This window comes from Habropoda laboriosa, unplaced genomic scaffold (assembly GCF_001263275.1).
Source record: "Habropoda laboriosa isolate 0110345459 unplaced genomic scaffold, ASM126327v1 scaffold95, whole genome shotgun sequence".
NCBI lineage: Eukaryota > Metazoa > Arthropoda > Insecta > Hymenoptera > Apidae > Habropoda > Habropoda laboriosa.
The window spans coordinates 692515-716682 of record NW_017100204.1 but is presented as its reverse complement, the minus strand read 5'-3'; the positions used below and the strand labels follow the sequence as shown (position 1 = coordinate 716682).

General features: G+C 39.1%; 1 protein-coding gene across 1 annotated transcript in view; it reads right to left on the bottom strand.

The window, feature by feature from the left end:
- LOC108570590 (rap guanine nucleotide exchange factor 2-like) overlaps positions 1-24168 on the bottom strand; it is an 82923-nt gene that overhangs the window by 48545 nt on the left and 10210 nt on the right. The window contains 1 exon segment of the mRNA XM_017932472.1: positions 18401-18476. Within this exon segment, the coding sequence (XP_017787961.1) occupies positions 18401-18476 (76 nt within the window).

Below are 24168 nucleotides of genomic sequence, written 5' to 3'. Positions count from 1 at the left end.
GGAACCTTACCTAACCGACTAATTACCTCGATAATAATTAACAAAGAAAAAAGTACGAGCGAATGAAATCATTTTTTAATCCTTCAGTGAGGTGATCGTTACTACATCGAGGAGGAAGAGTAAGGAAATTAAAAATACAATGAAAAGAAGCTCTGAAAAACTGAAAAGTGAAGTCTTCTCTGAAAGAGAAAAGTATGAACGAATAAAATTATTTTTCTATCCGTTACCGAGAATATTAGTCTGGAAAAAAAAAATAGTAAGAAAGTAAAACAGAAGCACTGAAAATTAGACAAGAGCTTATTAAATCCATTACTGAGAATATCGTTATTATATCGAAAGGGAATAGTAAGGAAATTAAAAAAAGAAGCGAAGAGAAGCTCTGAAAAACTGAAAAGTGAAGTCTTCTCTGAAAGAGAAAAGTATGAACGAATAAAATTATTTTTCTATCCGTTACCGAGAATATTAGTCTGAAAAAAAAAAAATAGTAAGAAAGTAAAGAAGAAGTACTGAAAATTAAACAATAGCTTTTTTTGTCATTATCACATCGAAAAGAAATAGTAAGGAAATTAGGAAAAGAAATGATAAAAGCACTGAAACTTAAACAAGATCCTCTCAAATCCTTCACTGGCAACGAGAACACGATTATTACGTCGAAAGGAAATAGTACAGAGATAGAAAAAAAAGAGAGATAAAAGAAGCACTGAAAATTAAACAAGAGCCTATTAAATCCGTTCGCTAGTTTCATCAATCTCGGCGTCGTTTTCCGTTCCATCGAGGCGATATTTACGATTGGAACAATTCCGGGGGATTCAAGCCAGACGGTGACGCTGCTACTAGGCGCCCGACGTCGATTCATCAGCGTCGATAAGCTTCTTGAAAAATGCATCTGTCGTCGCTGACGCCTCGTATCGAAAGATGAACCGAGCACGCCCGTTACGCAATTAACGCCCGCATCCTGCACAACAATCTACTTAAATTGTCTCGGGCTTTCTCGCCTTATTAGCGGGAACGCTGACGCTGCCAATAGAGAGATCAGTCGCGGAAGAATCGTTAAGAGAAAGCTGTGGAAAACGTGAAATTTCGAAGTGTAATTTTCTGTTGTATTTATTAGAAGATTTTTAATTATCTGCGAGTGTAATGTTATCGCCTGTGTGCCTTCAAGAATTTCGACCAAAATGTGTGGAGAATGCGATAACAATAGAACGGTGTAATTTGGAAAATTTTCTTTCCTGAGTATTTCTGTTTTTTCTTTCGATATTTTTACTAAAGAAGTTGAAGGAAAATGTGATAGCAATAGGATAGTGTAATTTGGAAAATTGTCATTCTTGCATATTTTTATATTCATATTTTTACTAATACGAATTTTGAAGAAGAAAAAAATTGTTTGGAGATGTATAAGTGTAGTGTTTAAGTGTTTGGTTCGAAAAAAAATATCTCTAACAACGATTTCTTGAGAAAATACTATCGATATTAATATTAGAAACACATAAAACAAAATCATTCGAGTTGCAGAAAGATATTTCTATATTAACACTCGAACCGAAGAAAAAGCATCTTGAACTTCATCGACTTTGTACTCTCGGTATTCTCACCGAGCAAACTATTATCTTCCACTACAAATACCAAACTTTATCCACACAATTTCTCTTCTACAATCAACTCGAATAAAATAACTACGTATTACACTTTCCAACCATGTTGTACGAGAAATCTGTATCAATCAGAAACTGAGACTTTGCAAACTAAAAGAAACACGAGCAAACTTCAACCTTACGCTAAGTGTTCCAAAAATCATTAAACTTCATCCTTCGCTAAGTGTTCCAAAAATCTTTGAACTTCATTCTTCGCTAAGTGTTCCAAAAATCTCTAAACTTCATCCTTCGCTAAGTGTTCCAAAAATCTCTAAACTTCATCCTTCGCTAAGTGTTCAAAAAATCTCTGAACTTCATCCTTCGCTAAGTGTTCCAAAAATCATTAAACTTCATCCTTCGCTAAGTGTTCCAAAAATCTTTGAACTTCATCCTTCGCTAGGTGTTCCAAAAATCTCTAAACTTCATTCTTTGCTATGTGTTCCAAAAATCTCTAAACTTCATCCTTCGCTAGGTGTTCCAAAAATCTCAAAACTTCATCCTTCGCTAGGTGTTCCAAAAATCTCTAAACTTCATCCTTCGCTAAGTGTTCCAAAAATCTCTAAACTTCATCCTTCGCTAAATGTTCCAAAAATCTTTAACTCAGAAAATATCGACTGGAGATAAAAGAAAGATCAACCTTGCTAGTTTTTACGGCAGGCAAAAGTGAAGCGTCGACGGCTAAAAACATAATTATATAGTACGCTGTGACCAAGAGGGACGAAGGAAAAAGTAGAGTAGCGCAGAATCATCGACCACGCGGGAATCACTTTATTAATTGACGTCCACTTATTGACCCTTCGAGATACCGCGCTCCATACCAACAAACACGCCTTCAGTTCCTGCTTTCTTTTCGAACATACGCGGATGACCGCGCGTTATAAATAGTTCATTGTAATTGGCAATCGCGGCGTGTTATATCGGTCCGTTAATTCGACGACGGCTTTTCAAACTAGCACGCGAGCAGAGAGGTAGAGAATCGGTTTTTTAATTCGAGGCGATAGTTGCGCCGATCGTCGAGTAATCTCTTGAGTGACAAGTTGGAAAAACTGCACGTGAATCTGGATTTTTTTCGGGGGATTTTTTGTTTTCTGATTGAAACAGGAATTTAGGGACGATTTGCGGTGAGGTTTCATTGTTCGCGATTGTTCGAGTGATAGAGAGATGTTTGTTTCAGTGTTTCTTAATCGAGAGATTGATGAAAAATTGTGTATCGAAAATGAAAGGTGACGACAGTCGGGAAGAATATAGAAATACGTTGATTTTTATTTTGTTTCCTTTAGGGGACTGTTCTCTTTTGTGAAAAATCAACGAAAATTAGTGTATTGATAACGAAATGTAAAGAAAGTCGAGAAGAATATGGAGACACCTTGATTTTTATTTTTTAATACATTTTAAATGATTTGAATACCCTACGATTATGGACCATGCAAAATAACAGAGAAATCATTCTACCTACTTCTTTATTTAATAACAATAGTAATTTCCTTAAAATAATACTACTAAGCATATGAAAATTTCTTTTCCTTTTTTTACACCAAGTGCTTATTTTTCCTTTCTAATACATTGTAAACGGTTTTAATAATTCACGATTACGAACCACGCAAAATAACAGAAAATTCATTCCACCTACTTCTCTATTCAACGACAATAGTAGCTTCCTTGAAACGATACTACTGAACATGTGAAAATTTCGTTACTCGCAGGTGAAGATGTAAATTTGCCAACCCATGGACAACCTCCAAGGATTACCAAACAATTCTAAAGAATTAACAAACCTCTATCCAGCTGAAGAATAATCCTTGCTTTCCAGAAACACCTGGATGTCGTTTGAATAACAATAAGCCTTATCGTGGATTTAAATGGCGACCTTGTCGCGTTTCGGACAGTCGTAACCCGTTCGATTCCCTCCAATCAAAAAGCTCGCGCGTTTTCCTATTGCAAACGAGAGAGAAAACGAGAGAGAGAGAGCGGTTTCCCCTTTAAATATGCATGTTCGAGCGAGTTTAACTCGCCCACGGTGGAAGCTTTGATATTTCCGCTTTGAAATTTTCATTAACCCCCGCAGTTTACCGATCAACAAGTCCAATTAAACGCAGCGTTTGCTGTTTGCTCCCTCGTAATCGCTGAACTCGACCATTTTCATTCTCTCCTCTCTTTCACTCTTCTTCGATGCTTATTTCGAGACGTTGCGGAGAACATCTTGGAATCGCGAGAATCTCGAACAGGTCTGCATTTCTTCGAGGGTGAAATGAAACACGGTTTCACGATGAGTCAGTCAGTGTTGTGCGATCGAGAAAGAATACAAGGAGCAAGACGTGAAAGTTTCAGCAGTTTCGCCATGATTCAACGTTGCTGATGCGGTGTTAAAGCGTCAAGTATCCGGTCGATACGAGAATACTCGATAAATCATATTATTGCCTACGTAACGGAGAAATGTGTCACCAGGATCCTCATTTTACGGAGAAGTTCCGATAAGCGAAAGGGGAAACGTCTAGTGACTAATGCCAGATTAATACCATCTGAATATTCTATTGAGACGCTTGGTCAAGTACGTAATTGCGTCCACATTCATGGTTGTCGCGCTGATTAATTCAAGATCAATGTCACCATAGGCGAAAGTTGCTTTTTCGCGAAATGGAAAAAATTGGCGTCTGATCTTGAATCGCGAGGAATTCTGCGCGTTGAGTTTCCAAGATATTAAACGAATTAATGTCACCACAGATTAATAAAAGAAACTAAATTCAATTGAAATAATGTTCAGATCGCTTGAAACTCTACAAAAACCACATAATTGTTCGCTCTCAGTCTTAAATAACGAAGAATTGAACCTTCTGCACTTCAAATTTCGAAAATATTAATATTCGCAGCATAGAAATTTCAAACGATACTCTCAACTCTAGAGACAGAAATCTACATAAAAATAGATCGATAAGAGATCACTCGAAAAAGAAAATTACAGAAACCACCTTTACCCCGAAGAAAAAGAAACAAAGTTTATTCACATCCTCGATACTCTTCCGCCAGAAAGAAAAACCGCAACGCCTGTGAACTTCAAGAAGTAAACGAAAGTGATCCTCTCTCAAGCTCGTCCCACGGTGTAATAATTAGTCATTCAGGATCGATATTAATTAAAAATCTATTCTCACCGCCGACACACCACCGCGCTGTGCATAATCTATAGAAGAAGAAAAAATGAAACTTCTTTCATTTGCATCAGCCAAGAAGTAGAGGGCGAGGTAAAGGGGTGAGAGGACTTCTCCAGGGTGGAACGTCGAAATTAAATCAACAGCCTGTTATAAACACTTCAGAAGAGAAGTGCTTTTGACGTCACGATATTAATGAGGAATAATTATAAGCGGATCTTCGTTGCGCCGAGCAATTTACATGGATTTATTCCTGCACGAATTTTCCATCCTCCTTCCACGCTCTCTCGCCCGACAGTTTCCCAACTCTAATCGAATTCCGGCCAAAGGTAATTTACAATAGCCAGTTTGCAAAAGCGTAAAGCAAATTCCGCGTGTATATACCAAATACCGCTGTGGACGAGCATGAAAATAACGCGGAAGAAGAAAAAAGTAGGTGTATAGTCGAAACGGGGAGAGAAATGTAGGACAATAGGCGAATATCTCGAGCAACGGGAGTAACGAAACACAATGGGAGTTTCCAATATCCTGCGCGAAACGAAAAATGTTTAATTGAATTTACCAAAAAAAAAGAGCGAAAAATTCGCGCAAAAGTGACCGTTTCGAAACACTGTGGAACACGTCCACAACTGAGAGAATAATTTTATATTTTTCTGGGAACGTTTTATCGCGACGATGAACGAGTGTAGTGTTTGAAAGGGAAAAAAGAGACTGAGAATAAACTTCGTATCTGGAAAATGGACAAAGAAGTGTATACACTGCATGTCATACTTTCGTTTGTTCTATTCAGTGTGAATTGTTAACCTTACGTGGAACTTGAGTCATTTCCCTTAGAAATCGAGGAAAATACTTCTATCCGTCTCGCTTCCATAAATTTATACGGCAACACAACATTTCTGTAACTACTCGTTCATCGAAGAGACAAGAAATGAATGGACGATTGTAAAAGAAATAATTCAAACACAACAAATATTTCCCCTGTACACGTTACTTTCACATAGAAACTCTCGACGCAAAATTATCCCAACGAATTTCGAAGATGATGATCGAACGATAAATAATTCGCACTTTAAAATTGCAACCTAAAAGCACGTTGTATCTCGTATTATCGCGGCGAGCACTCGAATTGAAACTAAAAACGTTCGAGCGTAAAATAAAATACACGGTCCCCTCTCTCTCTCTCTGTGTATGTTCTCTGGGAGAGAAAAACAGACACAGTGGAAGCAGCAGTGGAGAAAAGCGCGAAAGTAAATCGCGTAGGAAGATTAGCGAGAGCTCTCTGCATTTTTCATTCGAGCTCGTTTCGATGCCCGCCGAACACCGTTCCTCGACCGTTATTACTCGCAGGTGGACTTCACGGGAATGATTCATTCCCGTTTAAAGCTCGAGTCGACGAAGCTCAGGCACAATAAGCTCGGATAACGCTCGTATAGAGGAGTAACAGGGGGGGAAAACAGATGCAGGACCCGCTCGACTGCTGATACTGCGGGCCGCGCTTTAATCTGCCATAATTTCCAAGGTAGCCCCCGTGTGCCGGATAAATGTTAGCTGAATCTTGTCAATTCGGTTCGCGCTTTTACGACGTATTACCTCCTGCTTGGCGGACCTTTTTGCGAATACAGTGCATGTTCTATGTGAAGAATTGTGTTCAACGCTTTGACCGAATGAGGAGATTTGGCATATTCGCGAGAGAAGAGAAGTATCGCTCGATACAGACATTCAGCTGAGGAGATTTCAGATATTCGGAAGAGAAGAAAGATATCGAGCTGAGAAGATTTCAGATATTCGAAAGGGAGATATTGACCATGGTTGAGATGAGATTCGAGATATTCGCAAGAGAAGACAGATGTAGATATTGAAATGGGGAGATGTGAGATATTTGCAAGAGAAGATAGATATTGTTCGATACAGATGGATACTGACTATCATTGTGATGAAAAGATTCGAGATATTCGCAAGAGAAGAGAAACATCGCTCGATACAGACACCGAGCTGAGAAGATTTCAGACATTCGCAAAAGAAGACAGGCACTGTTCAATATAGATAGATATTGACCATCGTTCAAGTGAGTTGAGACGAGATGAGAAAATTTGAGAAATTCACTTGACGAAGTGTGTCCATTAATGCCCGAAAATTCTCGATAAAAATACGTCTCAGCTTAATTCACCCTCTGAGAATTTAATCGCCTCGCATCTCGAAAAGTTCTCCCAAGGGGTCGGCACCAAGTGACCAGACACTCCAAGAGACACCTGGACGATATCTAAACTGGATAGGAGAACAGGCCGAAAGATAAGAGCAACAAAGAGGGCGTGCGACAGATCGAAAGGTGAATGACAAAGAGAACAGAAGGTTAAAGGTCAGACGTCCAATTTGTAACAGGTCACAGAGACGTCCAGAGCTTGGTACGCGAAGCCACGATATTGCCAACATTTTTCTACCAGCCGCAACGCGGCTGAGAAAATTCTTTCACCGATGTCCAAACTGTCCCGTGTTACCTCCGTTTCAAATACGAGAGAAAACGGGAAGGAAAAAGTGAGAGAGAAATGCATCGGTGGAAAACGTCCGATGGAATTACGAGAGCAAGAAAAAAAAACGAATCTGAAGCGATACGAAGGATCTAGACGTCATTGCTTATAGATCGTCGTACTTCCTTTTCATTTTTTTTAAAGAGATACCTTGATTTCTGGTTGGAATTTTTCCAGGTGCAAAAACGTGATACAATGTAATTTCGAATTACGATATCGCCTTTCAACAAGGTCGCTGAAGGATCGTTGCTTTTAATATTAATCTTTCCAGGAACTCATTAAGCAGGGTGCAGAAGTCTGTTGCGAGTATCAGGAAGTTTGATAATCCACGGGGTGAGGAATAATTACAAGGCAACTTTACCAGTCCGTGTGCTCCAGGTTTAATTTTATTTAACGTATAGCGGTTCGATGGGAGAACCATCGTCATATTTCACCGTGTAATTATTGCTAAAGGAAATTGTCAGATGTTTCGTGAAATATCGAAAGAGGCAGATAATTATACTAAGAAAAAAAAAAGAGGGAAATTTAATCGAATTTAATCTTTCTGTTGGACGAATTCTAACGCGAGACTTCGAGACATTAGAGTTACATAAAAATGAATAAAATTTTGCTACGTATTATCTAGAAATTTTCGCATTTTCTAATTTTACTAAAAAAAAGGAAACAGAGAAATTTAATTTAAGCACACTTTCTGTTGGACAAATTCCAACGTGAGTCCCCAAGACTTCACATGAAGGTTACACGAAAATGAACAAAATTTTGCTACGTTTTATCTAGAAATTGTCGCATTTTATAATTTTACTAAAAAATAAAGAAAAATTTAATTCAAGCACTTTCTGCCGGATTCTACCGTGAGACATTAAGATTTCACATCGAAGTTACACGAAAATGTGCAAAATTTTGCTACCTGTTATCTAGAAATTATCGCATTTCACAATTACACCAAAAAAATAAAGAGAGAAATTTAATCGACGTGGGCAATTTCTGTTGGACAAATTCCACCGTGTCCTCGTCGATCACAATTTTGCATATCAAATCGCCGGAATCATGACAGATGACAGGAAATTTATCAATTCCCTCCGCCAATTAAACGTTGATTTATTAACGTGTCTCCAGAATATCAACGAACCCGTTAATATATTCGTGTATTTTTACAAACCATCGGTACACACACACGCTGACAGTTCACTTCTAAACTTTTCCCGGGCAGCGTGAACCGCAAAAATCACCGAAAGTGAAAGCCCCGAACAGTTTTAACGCGGAGAAACAACTCTGCACGCGTTTAAACGAAACGCCGCGGTTCAAATTCGTTCAATTAACTGTAACTTCACGTTTGCGTAATGTCTCCAATATTCATTCGCAGCAATACCGCTCCGGACTTGTGTATCGATAAAAGAATCCCAAGACACAGTAGCGTATCAATACCGGCGAGAAAGAAAAACAGAGGGAATTTTACCGCCGGGAAAAAGTGCGGATTAAGAAAAAGAAAGGGAAAAAAATTATTGTACGAAAAATATCACATATCCAGGAGATTAAACAGCAATTCTCCATTTCTATGGAGATTCACCGATGGACACTAATGCATCAGTGATTGCGAAACGAGCGAATAAAGTAGCAGAATTAACGAGATCGAAGGGGTGGACAAAACAAACGTAACACTTCGCGCCGCGGCTAATTGCCGTTCGAAAACGAATTATCGTAAAATTCGAGCGGAGTCGCCAGCTGCGCTGCATTCATATTTATCTACGGGGTGGTTCCGACAAATTTTCATACTTGGACGGGAGAATTTGCGCGTGAGTTGTTCGGAAGCGGGAATGATTAGTTCCAGTTTTTGAAATTCCTCCAATTTTTGGTATAGAAGCACGTGCTTGGGTGCTTCATTCTTCATAGATAAGAGACATTTGGTAAATTTAATTTTGACGGAGTTAGTCATTTCGTTCTTCGATTTTTTGGTATAGAAGCACGTGCTTGGGTACTTCATTCTTCATAGATAAGAGACATTTGGCAAATTTAATTTTGACGAAGTTAGTCATTTTCGTTCTTCGATTTTTTGGTATAGAAGCACGTGCTTGGGTACTTCATTCTTCATAGATAAGAGACATTTGGCAAATTTAATTTTGACGGAGTTAATCATTTTCGTTCTTCGATTTTTCGGTATAGAAGCACGTACTTGGGTGCTTAATTCTTCATAGATAAGAGACATTTGGCAAATTTATTTTGACGAAGTTAGTAATTTTCGTTCTTCGATTTTTTGGTATAGAAGCACGTGCTTGGGTACTTCATTCTTCATAGATAAGAGACATTTGGCAAATTTAATTTTGACGAAGTTAGTCATTTTCGTTCTTCGATTTTTCGGTATAGAAGCACGTGCTTGGGTGCTTAATTCTTCATAGATAAGAGACATTTGGTAAATTTATTTTGACGAAGTTAGTCATTTTCGTTCTTCGATTTTTTGGTATAGAAGCACGTACTTGGGTGCTTAATTCTTTACAGATAAGAGACATTTGGCAAATTTAATTTTGACGGAGGTAGTCACTTTGGAGTTGGCCATTTTCGTTCTTCAGACCCTAAGAATGGTAAAAGAACCTGTTTACGGTGCGAAGCTACGTGATGCGCAAGATCTACGACAGAAAATTGCAAATGTGATTGCAACGATACCGAAAGAAATATGCCTCTCTGGAGATTACCTGGAGAAGATTCCAAGACTGTTGGCAATCGTAGTGAACAAGTGAAGACATTTTGAAGACAATTTTTCTAAATTACAGTGAAAATAAGTTTTTTTGCATAGAAACTACTTTTAGATCGAACTTGAAATTTTCTTTAAAGTCAAATCAACCGAGTACAGTAGACAGTACGCTGTTCTCTTTTCGGTCCGTTTAAAAAAATCCCGGAGGTGAAGAAAATCGAATTGCAAAAAAACCACTGTAAATCTCGAAAGGAATGACATTTCGATTTAAACTCAAGGCAATTAAATCGTCAATAGTAACAGCATCGTATTATTGTTCCATCGAGATAACTACTTTTTGCTAAATATTGAAACTGCACTTAAATAAGCTCCGTTTAAAAAAAACCTTAGAGGTGAAGAAAATGGAATTAGAAGAACCACTGTAAATCTCGAAAGGACTGACGTTTCGATTTAAACTCGACGCCAGTTAAATCGACAATCGTAAACGCATCACATTGTGTCATCAATTTTACTCTTCGCGTATGAGATATTAACCCTTCCGCAGGCAATTGGATACCCATTTCTATGTTTTCCTTTAACAATTTTTTACGTTCCTGCGAAAGTATCGTAAAATCGCTTCGAATCCCCACTTTCTCGACATTATTGTAGAAATGAAAATTTCTGCAAACAATTTCAAATATTGAAGCTCGAACCGCGAACATTGCGTGGGCAATCGAGTATCTATTTCTATATTTTCCTTTAACAGTTTTTCACTTTTCTGTGAAAGTATCCTGAAATCACTTCGAATTCCCATTTTCTGGACGTTTTTACGTCAATATACGTTTCCAAGGTAAAAATTAAGCAATCGAAGTACCCTAGTACCCGTTTCTATATTTTCCTCTAACAATTTTTCACGTTTTTCCGAAAGCATCGTAAAATCCCTCGAAATTCTCATTTTCCGACATTTTCATCAAAATTCACGCAAACAGTTTCCAACATTAAAACTGAAACCGTAAACATTGCGTAGGCAACCAAGCACATGGATATCCATTCGACAATTTTCACGTTTGTCCCGAAATACCGTAAAATCCCCCAAAATCCTCAGTTTGAAAAAATAAAAATTTACGCAAACCTATTTCCAATATTAAGTCTCGAAACGACCGTGAACGATTTTACCTGCACAAAGATTAAACGCTATTCGTCTATTTCGCCATCGAACCACCCAAAGTGTCGACATATTTTCCAAGCACACCCTGTATTATCAAGCAATTTCTTCCGACGATTGTCGAGAGGCGGCCGGTGATTCGCGCGCACGGCAATCGTGCGATCGCGAATTACACAGTTTGGCCCAGACGGCTCTAATATGGAGACTGAATTGGATTTCCACGTAATCCGTCACTGGAAGCTAAATGTAAGAGACATCGAGCGGACGAATCACTTCGCGCGGAGCGGTAAATCCACTATAATATTCGGCCAGCCCTGATATTCCTCCCTCATGGTCGTTCCGAGCCTAAAGATCTGTGCCATTCGACGAATTAAAGATTTATTGCGCGACGGTCAAACGAACGAAGCAAATATCGAACGACCGTATATATCGTCGTTGTTCTTCTTTCACGTTTCCACGACCAAGCGAGTGTGTCGAACATTTCAGATTCGTTCGGCGGGTAAAAGGGTTTTCTTCTTTTTTTTTTTGAAAAATTTCACGGAGAGAGGTAGAGGAGAAAGATCGATTGGAAATTGTTGGGGACGTGTTACGAGCGAGAGGAGAGACGATACGATATACGGGTGGAAGGTAGAACGATCGTTTGTTCCGACGAAATTTTACTGGATATTCCATTTACTCAACTGACCCGCGCTGTTACTGAAACTATTGTCGAGGTCGTATGGAACAGTTGCGTGGATGAAATTCCTCAACCCGTTGACGTAGTCGCTTCTTTAAGTACAATTATTGGATGACTTAAAGTACAACTGGCGTCAGATGCAGCCGATTTACGATTACGATTGCGTTTAGGAGCAATTTCTCGAGGGAATTAATGGGACTTTTTGTACGATCGGTAAAAAAGGGATTTAGTTTCCTTGCGAAATTAACGAGTAATTAACCCTTTGATTTACGACTGTTTTACCGGCCGTGCGTGTGTAGACATCGGCAATTCTTCGGTAAGAAAAATAACCAACATTCGGTAATCTTCAGTTTTATAAGAATTAGAATTAAAATTTATTTTTCCTAACGATATAGTCATTTTTGTCGCAGATTGATCAAAATCTGCGCCACGAATCTGACATCGTAAGGTAAAGGGTTAATTTACCGAAACAACAAATTTCACTTGATACATTTTGCAGAGATGTAAAAATTTTACGTTTCCAGCAAAATTATTAGACGATTCAAAGTACAATTAGCATTCCAAGATTGAAACTTGTATTTATAATAAAGTTCTCAAGGGAATCAGTGGACCTTTCTGTATGATCTTCAGAAAATTTATTCATCTTTCTTGCGAAATTAACGAGTAATTAATTCACCCAGGTAAACACTTTTTTGTTTACTACTCAAACATTCTTGCATAACATCAAGCATTCACTTCGCAAACGAAAATAAAAATACCGATAAAGTAAAATACCGAGAATCATATACTTTGCAACAGAGAAAACTTAATACCATCGAAGAAAAAAGATAATTAACTTGTTTTTCCTAATATCATTATCCGACATATTAACTATCAAAGCTCCATTACCCCTGTTTTCAATAATAAAGAAAAATAAACGTGCATCTGTCCAACAGAACTATATTCCACCAAGATCACCTGTATTTAAATGTAATTACTCAAAAATTACAGCTAATAAATTTCGCATAATTTTTCAACGGCCCTTCCGATAACGCTTAGGCACAATTCCACGTGCAACATTTCCAAACAGGTCGTGAAAGAAGAAGAAAAAATATGTTGCTTTTTGCTCGCGTAATACTTTCACCGGTGTTTTACATCATGTTCCAAATAACATGTTCGCCGCGATTATAAGAAAAGGAACCGCGACGCGAAAAAGAAACTAATGGCAGGTAACGTTGCAAGTGTCGCTTGTAAAAAAGTTGCAGTGAAAGTGGTCACATTTCCTCGTGATACTTCTAACAGATATTTCATTTACGTTTACTGCATCTTAACGTGAAACACTGTGTTTCCCTCCCGACACTGATCGCGTACACATACACGTGAAATAAATGGAACAAGATCTCTGGTAAAGAGCGAGAACCATTTCGACCACTGTATGTTTCCAAATAATACGCTAATTTATTGCATAAAGAAAATACACTTTTTTCAGGACTTACTATAACGATTTCTTCCAAGCAAACATTAGCTCGTCTATTGGATTCTGAGGAAAATTCGTGTCGATTTTTAAGTGAATAAGTAAATTCTGTGCTCTGAGGCAATAATTTCTTTGTTTCATAAGAAATGCAACTTTTCGCTGTGAAAATATGAAAATTCCATTTTGTAAAAAAGTTCCTTTTAGTTTTTTTCAACATGGAAATTTTCGTCGTTTGTGATCAATTTTTTCGCATAGACTACCTTCTGAGTGAATGTCAGATGCTTTGTTTGTCGTTTCAGTGGTATTTCTTCCCTTTTTGGTAAAAGAAAAGTATTAATTTATTTCCTTCCTTCAAAATATCACAATTTCAAGAAGAGACTAATAGTTGCAACGAATGGACGTCCAAAAGTCGCGTGAAAATATATCTTTCAGAATATACGCGAATTTAATAAATTTTCATCGACTTTTACTTACTCCAACGATTTATCTATTCTAACACTGTACACCAAAAATCGCTACGAACCAAATACAGTAAATTCTCCACAAGTGTCAGTCCGCAAGGAAGCTAAACCTGACACTTGTAGAGTCAGGGACTACGTTTTCGAGCCTCGCGCCCGCCTTTGTAGTTTGCCGAACGTAGACCACTGTCTGGCGTGACAGTGAATAAGTAAATGTTGTTCAAATTATGTCGTGTTTGATGTCATTTTCATCAGAAAAATCTCACCAACATGTTAAAAAAAATTTCAGATGAAAAAAAGTAAAATTAAAGAAATTATATTTTTCTATTATGAATTGTCGAGCCGGGAAATCTCGTAAAAGAAACCGAGTGGTGTATCGTTACACGCTTGACTAACAGTGAGCGAGATAACATAGGCGCAGCAATGACGCAGACCTAGGCGTAGGACCATCTATACTGACACTTGTAGAGAATTTACTGTACATCAAAACACCAATTTCTTCTCTTATTTTCTACTCGTCTAATTTTCTTCGCACGCGATTACCGCGAATTTTTGCAAAAAAAAAGAAAAGTTACTATTTTCCCGCAGTTTCATAAAACACCGAACAGAACTGCCACGATCCGGCGTATATTAGCGTAATTAATTTCGACCAAAGAATAATTACAGCCACGATACGCAGCATAATGGAACGTTGTCAACCAGGGAGTCGAGATAATGCCAGAAAAAACGGTTGAAACAGACGAGAACAGGAAGTTGGTATACCATACACAGAGAGACGTGTGTCCACGGTACAGTGACAACGCATTGCGTAATCCAAAGTGCATTCTGCAGTACGAGCGCGTTATACCTCTGCGTCTTTTACTTTTTTTTTTTTTTAAGTAAATTCGATATCCGATACTACGTTGGCCTAGGTTTCACGTGAAAAATATTCCCGACCAATTCGTTTCCACGAATACAGTGGAAATTCTCACGTTCGAAAATACTTTTCATCGATCCAATTCGAGACGTCTTATCGTCGGTTGCTTGTCACTCGATAACGAGTTTCCGCGAGTTTTCGACTGCATCGAAATGATTCATAGCCTCCAACAGCGTTTTCAACGACGTCGTTCGATCTCAATTCTACGCGTTTTGCAATTTTTTTCCTTTTCCAAATTCTCCAAACGAGATGGTAACTTAAAATTCACAGCTCGTCCGATTATTTGGATTTACGACGAATTGAAAGAATTACGAAATGTTTTCTTTCTATCTCTCTGCTTCTTTTTTAAGCGAGTTCGAAAGTTTCTGTTGAAGAGTTATCGCTTCGGCTCTGCCCTCGGTGGGAGAAAGCTAAGATGAATTTCAGATAAGGCGGGATTAAAGTACGATAAGAGGGAAAAGTGGAATGTACACGGAGTACTTGGGAATTATATTCCAGGAAAAGTGAGATTCGTTTAGGGGAACGGGTATAAAGAAGGTTACGGTTTACGGCGCTCTTTTCTCTACTTTTCCAATCTTACGCAATGATACGAGGCTGCTGATAACACGAACAGTAAAGCACGTGTACGGAATTTTTTAAGATCGTAAATAATTATTTCACGAACAATTTTATGTCTCGTGGCTGTACCATAATTTTTTTTGTAAAACGCAATTTTGCATAATAAAAAGAAACGTACAGTTTGCTATTGAAAAATAGAATCTGAATACGTCTTGCTGCTTAAAATATTCCGAATATTCTTAAGAAAAAAAATCTCCGTCGTTTATCATTCGATTAGTCGCGCAAACTCTGTGATCCATGGATCGAGAGATCTTCGATGGTCGGTAAAACAGAGGACCGCAACGTAGATGGCAGCACGAGCCACGCTGTTTCCACTTGCTTGCTCGAGAGGGGAAAATCGCGAAACAGAAGTGTCGAGCAGCAGGCTCTCGGCGCCAGGGAAGTTTACCGGTAGCCATATAATTGGAACTCACCTCTTGCGATTTTCGAGCATCGCCGGGTAGGATTAACGCGAGCAAATCCGAGGAAATTATCCGAGAGATCGATCCTTTCTCGTCTTATTACCAGAACTTTAATCAAGTAATCGAGACAGTTGTTTATAACTCCACGTTGCTGCAAATCCATTTAAAGTTTCCTAACAAACGACTTTCGTGCAGCTATCTCGAGAAATTTGTTTCTTTAATTAAAATGGAAAAAAGAAAGGAAGAAGGAAAAGAGTGAAACGTGTTCGAGGAAGGATATATCTAACAAAAGTTCCTCAACTTCGAGCTTAATAATTTATTGTGGTGCAATGGAAGAGAGCAAAAAGGAAAGCGCAGTACCTTCACAAGTTGGGAACTCTGAAGTGTGTTCAAATTTAAAAGAAAATTATTTTGAATCCTAATTCTAAAAAATAGGAACTTGTAGAATGATTTGATACTATTTTTAAGTTAAAACAAAAAAAAGGAGAACTTGATTTTTGCAATATAAGTCCTTTTTACCATCTTCCATTCCGCCACAATAGGACATTAACGTAAGAATCCAGGAATTTTTGTTACATACTGTATTATTACAACTTTCGTTCGAAACAAATTCACCGAATGCCGCCGAACGAATTGTCACTCGACCATTTCTCCACACGGCCATACGAAATACAATATCGAAAAACGTTCACAGTCCTGTTTCAAATACCACAATACCGTACAACAATATCAACAAAAGTATCCTTTCAAAAAAATCCCCTACAACCCAACCATCTCTAATTTTCACCCCAAAAAATCCTCTTCCACCTCCAATGAAAATTCCACCGAACTGCAAATTTTCGGGGGGAAAAAAAAAAAGAAAAATCTTCCACCGTGGAATATTTCATTTTTCTCGAGCAATTTCCCCGCGGAACCACTTATCGGACACCGAGTTAATCAGCGATCCCCCTGTTTTCCAGTCAGAAAGATCCGCGTTTTTAATCCTCCTGCACCACCCTCACCGAATAATCGTCCGCGTAATCGCGATCGCCGGGGCGGATAGAGAGGAGCGCAGCGATGCGGACTCGAAAACTCGACGCGGGCATAACACACGGCAGAGAGGAGGAACTATTGATTAACTGTCTGGCACGTTGCGTCTCGAGTCTGGACAGCATTGTCTTTCATTATGCGATATCGCCGCCACGTCCGCAATAGTTCGCGAGCAACGTAGCACAACCACCAGGCAGGAGGGACGCTCTCTTTCGCGTTTCCTCGGTGTATATACATTTTCGCGAATGTGGGACAAACCGGTCGGAAAAAGAGAAATTTGCGTCGTTCGGCTGCGTCAATTCCTTGCCTCCGCCTTCTCCTCCACCTCCTCGATGTAATAGTTATTTCCTCGGTTTTCAGCGGAGACACGGCCGAGAAGAACTGGAAAAAGCACGGTGGAGCCTAGTAGCGTGCTATGTCGAGGAGATAAGGGAGAGAGTTATGCTCGCGGATTTGACTTGGGAGAATGAAATTTGACACGATGCTGGGGATGATCGCGGGTGAAGTGAGTGGTGGAAATTTGGGGGTGGGTCTCTTAACCCTTTGAGCACTGAGTTTCTTTTTGCAAATTTGCCTGCTTCGGTATTGAATTTTTTTTAATATTTGCAATTTTCTGAATTTTGTGTTTGCATACTCTCACCCTTCAATAATTAATTATTTTAATATTTGGAACTCTCAGTACCGAATTTTCTTTTTGCACTTTTGCACCCTTCAGTATTGACTTGAAACTCTCGCATATTTGCACCTTTTTAAAAAATTAAATTGCAAACAATAATAATGATATATTAAAATATGCAGAGGAAAATTAAGTACTACTTCGGCGCGAAATTCAAATCTCACAGTGCTCAAAGGGTTAAGAGATGTGGTTGCAGGTTACAAGGGTACTTTGTTTCTCAGAATACGTACAAGTTTTTATCTGTACTAGTATTTTTTATACAGGATAACTAATGTAGTGTAATACAACGTTCATCTGGCGAGCCACTTTTTACGACTCGCGTTCATTATTTCGAGGAACATTCCTATCGTTGATATTTTCACGAAATTCTACCTTTCGAAACCAAAATACACGGACTTGTACCATTTTCGAGCGAAATAAAATAAAATGCACCGGTGTATCGAAGCATGAAATTGGATAACCTTTTTCCATACTCTTTCATAACCTCTCCATATTTCTTACCTTACAGCGATACACCAAATACGACGTATTTCATATTCCGCCAATAAATAATCCCTCAGTTAAACTAACATCGCTTCGTTATTAATTTCTCCAAGTGAAATAAAATTTGAACGAACGATCTTTCAGAAATTAATACGAAGCAACAGACTTCGCGAAGAAATATCAAACGTCACACCTTCTGCTCGATAAAACAATCAAAAGAAATCGCTGCGAGGGGTTGAAATCACCCCTCCGGCTATTTAGCCTAATTGCGTCAAGTGACTCGAGCTACCCCTTTAAACTTAATCGTCGAACGTGCGAGAAATTACAACAGAAGTTACGGTTAGAGCCACGCCACCGTGCACCACAGCTCCAGTTTTCCACGGGAAAAACCCCGCCAGCTAACTTCCGGCCGGAAAACCAAGTTTTCGCGCCGCTCTGAATTTTTCGCCAAACTCGTCAGCAACGTGTGAATTACGGCACGATCGTAAAAAACTATGTAGCTAGCTACGGGACGCGATTAAACTGTAAGAAAGAAAAGAAAAAGAGGACGTTTCTACTTACGACGATCATCTCGGAGGGCTCGAGAACGAAGCATTCGTTGGGTCTCCTGGCGCTGCCACCTGTCCGCTTGCCAAAGCTGTAACAAAAATCGGAAGTGACCACGTTAACGTCTGTCTTGATTGGTCGTGCAACTTTTCTTAACCCTTTGCGCATCGCGACATTTATGTCGCACTAGAAAAAGTGCGAATTTGGGGATTTCTCGTGAAAGTTTGAACATTTTCTCGTGCTGTCAGTTGGAGACTATAAATAATTGTTATTTTATACTTATCAGAAGGCTCGCAGTATCATTCGATAGAGGAAAACAGTAATTCTTCCATTTCTAATTCGATTTCTTAAAGATTATTAGAGAGATTTATTTCTGAGTGAAATATAGCTCGATAATAATAACGGTTTCATGAATTATTGACATGTGACACTTTTATTCCTTCCACGAATCGCCATAAATGGCGATCAAGGGGCTGAATCGTTTTCAATGCTGAAATATGCTCGTGTTGTTCCCAACAGCTATAACAGAACTTATCATCGACGTTTATATTCATGTAGAAACTTCGAAACAGAAGCTGAACTTCATTTTTTGAGTAATAGAAACGATACTAATAAAAACTGATATACAAAAACAATTTCAAAATCAAATTTGGGAACACGAACAATATTCTAACTATCCTTATGTATCTACGTAGTTCTAAGTACTCTTCAATACTTCAAAATCAAATTGGCAACACGAACAATAGTAAAAAGCAATTCTTCCTTCAATACTTATCATAAATTCCCAACCAAGTATAAAATATACAAATTACAGTGCTCCCTCGAGCAACGCCTCGTCCTTGCGTAGTTGGGAACCACCCATCGCCTTCACGAACAACTCAAGCACATTTATATTCTTCCAATGCATATACACCGCGCGATACCTTCAATTTCCATATACAGTAAATTCTCTACAAGTGTCAGTCAGTTTGGATTCTACAAGTGTCAGTCAGTTTGGATTCTACAAGTGTCAGTATAGATGGTCCTCCTCTGCGTCACTCGGTTTCTTTTACGAGATTTCACGGCTCGACAATTCATAATAGAAAAATATCATTTCTTTAATTTTACTTTTCTTCATCTGAAATTTTTTTTAACATGTTGCTGAGATTTTTCTGATGAAAATGAGATCAAACACGATATAATTTGAACAACATTTACTTATTAACACGTTCACTGTCACGCCAGACAAAAATCTCATCAATATGTTAAGAAAAATTTTGGGATAAAAAAACGTAAAATTAAAAAAGTTGGTATTTAAATCGCTTGGTTGCCTCAACTCACGTTTCATCCTTATCTTTTATTCGCTGTCCTTGCCTATGTTCGGCAAACTACAAAGGCGGGCGCGAGGCTCGAAAACGTAGTCCCTGACTCTACAAGTGTCAGGTTTAGCTTCTTTGCGGACTGACACTTGTGGAGAATTTACTGTATTACGCTTAAAATCCTAACGAACGAAGTATGCCATATTTAAAAGCCTATAGAAAAAAACTCTCTGGAACTTCATCACTAGAACGAAATTACACCAATCAGCAATGCATAGGCTCTCCTCTATTTTCAGTTAACTCGATCACTCGATTGTGTACGTACATACACACATATTACGCAATTACACACACACGTACCGTGAAACTGCAGCTACGCAGCTCGCAGGAACACACTGGTCGTTCGATTTTTCTCCCAAGTTCGGCTGTTCGTTGCGTACTTGAGCTCACTGCGACGGCTTCTTGTACGCAGCGGCAATTCGCGAGGAATTAGTTCACACGAGTTCGCCATGATAGGGAAAATTGTCAGGGTAACGCTAATTATGCAAATTGATTGGAAATCCGCGTTGTTCGAGGGAGCAGTGAATATTCTACGAGACTACGATCGCGAGGTATAAGCGACGTTCGTCGAGGCACTCGTTCGGCAGGCTCGTAAACACCGACTGAGGACGAGTCGTCCTGCTCGATTTCCGTTCGCTGTTTGCGCGCAGCAGTTCCAGGAAGAAGCCTCGAGGGTTTATTCACCACCTCGCGTGTGATATGGGCCTAGCCTCGACCTCGCGTATCATAACATCGCGTGAGACTCGGGACAGTTTTTGCGAGCCGAACATAAGAAACTCGAGGCACGGTCGTTGTATGTATATCGAGGCAAACACGAAGGTATATGTCCTTTCGAGAGTGAAACTATCGCGAGAGGACACTGAGAGTGAGAGTGACTTTCTGAGAGCATCGCTCGACTATCTGAGAGTTGATTTGTTGCGACTTGCTATAGAATGGATACAAAATTATACCGCTGTCGGATGGTTGCTTTGAAAACATTTTCCTATTCCTGAGAGAACTCTCGCGAGAGTGAAAAATTTCGGGAAGAAAAATGGTCGAGAATTGAAATTACTCGGTGATGAATTTCAGGCGAACGAATTCGTATTCGCTCTTTCTCACCCTCTCTTATTCCCTATGATAAAGAAAATTGCAAATTTATGGGTAAATGTGTAAATGCCAAATGAACGTCGAAATTTTTCCAGAGAGCACTGTACTTCAAGAAATTACAAAATACAAAGATCTGAAATTGTCGAAAATGATCAGAGCTAAATTCGCAATAAAACATCAGCTGATATATATCGAGCAGGGAAAGAATTCCCCTCACTGTTAACAACCCCCTACGGTATTAAACACCTAACACTGTCCCACGTTTATCCACAAATGTACACCGACAATTTTCCCCGCTTAATGATCCACGGATATCGACGTCACAACACGGGGACAATTTTATCGCACACGCCCTTCGTTGAAGGGTTAAACGCGATAACCATCCAACATGCCATAAATTTCTTCCGAGCAACAATAACCGTGAGGTGGGGTTGCATCGACACGGAAGTCATCGTCGAAATGCAATTTATCAACCGGAACACCACGAGAGAGAGAGAGAGCAGGCCGTGTGTAATATCTCGGTATAAGGGTGCGGCACATATCGTTCGCGTAAATATACCTATTGTTGCGGTGTCCTGGCTTTTAAATGTTTACGATCAGCAGGCTAGGGAACGAGAGCCTATATCGACAGATGTTTCTCCCCCTTCGCAATTCCGCCACTCCTCGAATTAGCCACGAATTTCCCCAATTCAACCCCTCGAACGATCTACAAAAATCTCCCGCGGCTACGCGAGAGAATCGAGGGGTCGAACACAATACCAGCTCGTGAACCTAGCTGCCGGCATAATTTTCCTTTTGTACCCGGGGAATTCGTATTATTTTAGAGAGAAATATGTGTGTTTCGGTCGTACGATAGGTACAAGGTGTCCCGTGAAACATTTCCCTCAATTTTATCGAGCTGTGTTAGGTAATCCTTTTCGACGGGGAATATGTCGGGCAAATAGAGATTTCCGCCACTTTATCGTTGCTCCTTTCGAATTACCCTTGTGTTTACCACCACTTTGCTCCTCCGGTCCATTTCTATAAAGAGATTAGCTTCGTTTTCTCGATAAATCTGCTCGAGCATTGACACGTGCTCCTCTTGAAGCGGGACAATCAGATTTGATAAATTGAAGTGTTCAGTGTCCCTATGTAATTCAGAGGGTGACATTCTTTCTTTGTGTGGTGATAAAGATATTTTCGAGGTAAAATTCGAAAAGTGTAAAAATGTTAAAAGTGGTCTACTTGGAATATAATTTAGTGGCTGTCAAATTCTTTGTACGATAACACAGATATTTTTGAGGTGAAAATTCAAAAAGGACAGAAATATTAAAAATGATGCACGATTGTTAGTTTTCTATAGTTAAACCATCTACTTGGTGTTAGATTTATCAGTCAGTTAGATATAACAAAAATTAATCTAACGCCTTACTAGGAAGTATATATTACTTTTGTATACGTTCGGAGAAATCCGTTTAGCCTTACCACCTCTGTTTAGTAAAGATCTAAATGTTTATGATACGTGACAAAAGGCCCTTCGGTCCCGAGCGGGGTCCTAGGCAATATTAGGGCGTTGCGTAGGAGCATTCTCAATCCGTAGACAGTGCTCTTACCATCAAGTAGAAAAGCGAACCTTCCTTGTGTCTAATAAAAGTTTATAGTTTAAAATAAGGATTATTAATTATTTAACAACCAATAACTCCCATAATCCAGTACTTGGAATTTTGTCTTCCAGCCTGTGTAACACTGTCCTTACGCACCCTGTACATCGTGAAAGGGAATTGGTACCATCAGCCAGTTTTCACGACATCTTCTATTTTTACGGTTCAATATGTTTTTATACTACGTCGTTGCGTGACATTCTCCTTGCTGAACATTATCTTGTAATAAGAGTCTAATTTGAAGAGCACTGAAGTCCTACGGAAACTCGTCATCTCTGCTCCTCTATGAATCATCTCATCAACTAATCTCTCATGGATACTCTCACAAACTTCAAATTTCATTACTTCGATTCTACAAAAACTAACATTGACGTAAAAATGAACTCCCTTTTTCAACAAAATCCCTTCACATTAGCTACAATACTTCACATTGGCTACAAACCGGTACTAAATTCCAAGTTTAAGTCATCTTCGAACCATAATCTGAGCCACAGTGGCTGAAACTCGATACTACGGCGTACTCTAATTTATCACCACTTTGCCATTATTCCTTCCAGCCGCGAAATTTTATCGAAATCGATACACAGATACGCGATTTTCTCGTAAGCTTCGAAATTTCGGGGATGAAACTGGATCTCGTTTGAGGAGAACACGGTTTCATACACGGCGCACCTTCTCCACCCACGCTAATCCATTTGCCTGAATAAATTATGATTTCTGAGTGGTACGCAGCTTCTGTAGTATCTCGCCTTCAATTAAGGTAATAAATGTCGCGTTTTAGAAGAAATCTCTCTTTACTGGATCATCCTCGCGTTTAACCCCGATGAAAATAGGACGAAACTCGCGTTTCTCCGCGAGAAACGCCAAGAGACACGGGAATCAAAGAATCTCCTTTGAGAGAGCTTCTGCGAGACGCAACGCGTTTTTATTTTCAACGACATTGTTTACAAACCCGCCGCGCGTAACGCGTCTTTTGAATTCCTTAATCCGTGTGTGTCGTCGTCGAAACGCAAATTTCGCTGGAAAATAGTCTCGAAACGTGCATTGTTCTTGGTAAAAGTAATTTTCTAATGGACAGACCTGGAGAATTTAACGAGCGATCTCTACAAAGGGAAAAGGACAATTCGCGATTAATTCGACGTTTGTAAAGTGAAATTTTGATTTCAAGTTGAAGAGGCTGTCTATGGAATACGTTGAAATTGTTGGAAACGAAAAATTGATTATCAAAGGTAATTAAGGAAGAAGAACGTGCACGGTTTAATCCTATTATCGACGTTAACGTCGCCAAACATTTGCGCAGCGCTTAATTATACTTAACTCCGCGTTTCTGTTAGCGTGCGCTCGAACCGCAATAATTTTCATTTACTCCTGGACACAAAGCGCGGTGTACTTTAACATGCATTTCGAAACACGAGTGAATATTCTAGGAACGAAGAAGGGAGGATAGAGTTTTATTGAAAATTTAGCGACGTTCATTAAACGAAGATTATGTTCGGTCAAGTGAACTTAAGTAGAACGACAGAATTCATTCTGGAGAGAAATTGCGTTTTAGCATTTTGAATTTTAATTGATCGTTTAACTAAATCTGCTTATCTATCACCTTCTTAGAAATATAATTCAGCTGTAAAATCATGCCTAACTACGTAAATCATCAATCATCGCGCATGGTCACTGCAGGGCTGAACAGTAATAGGATCCT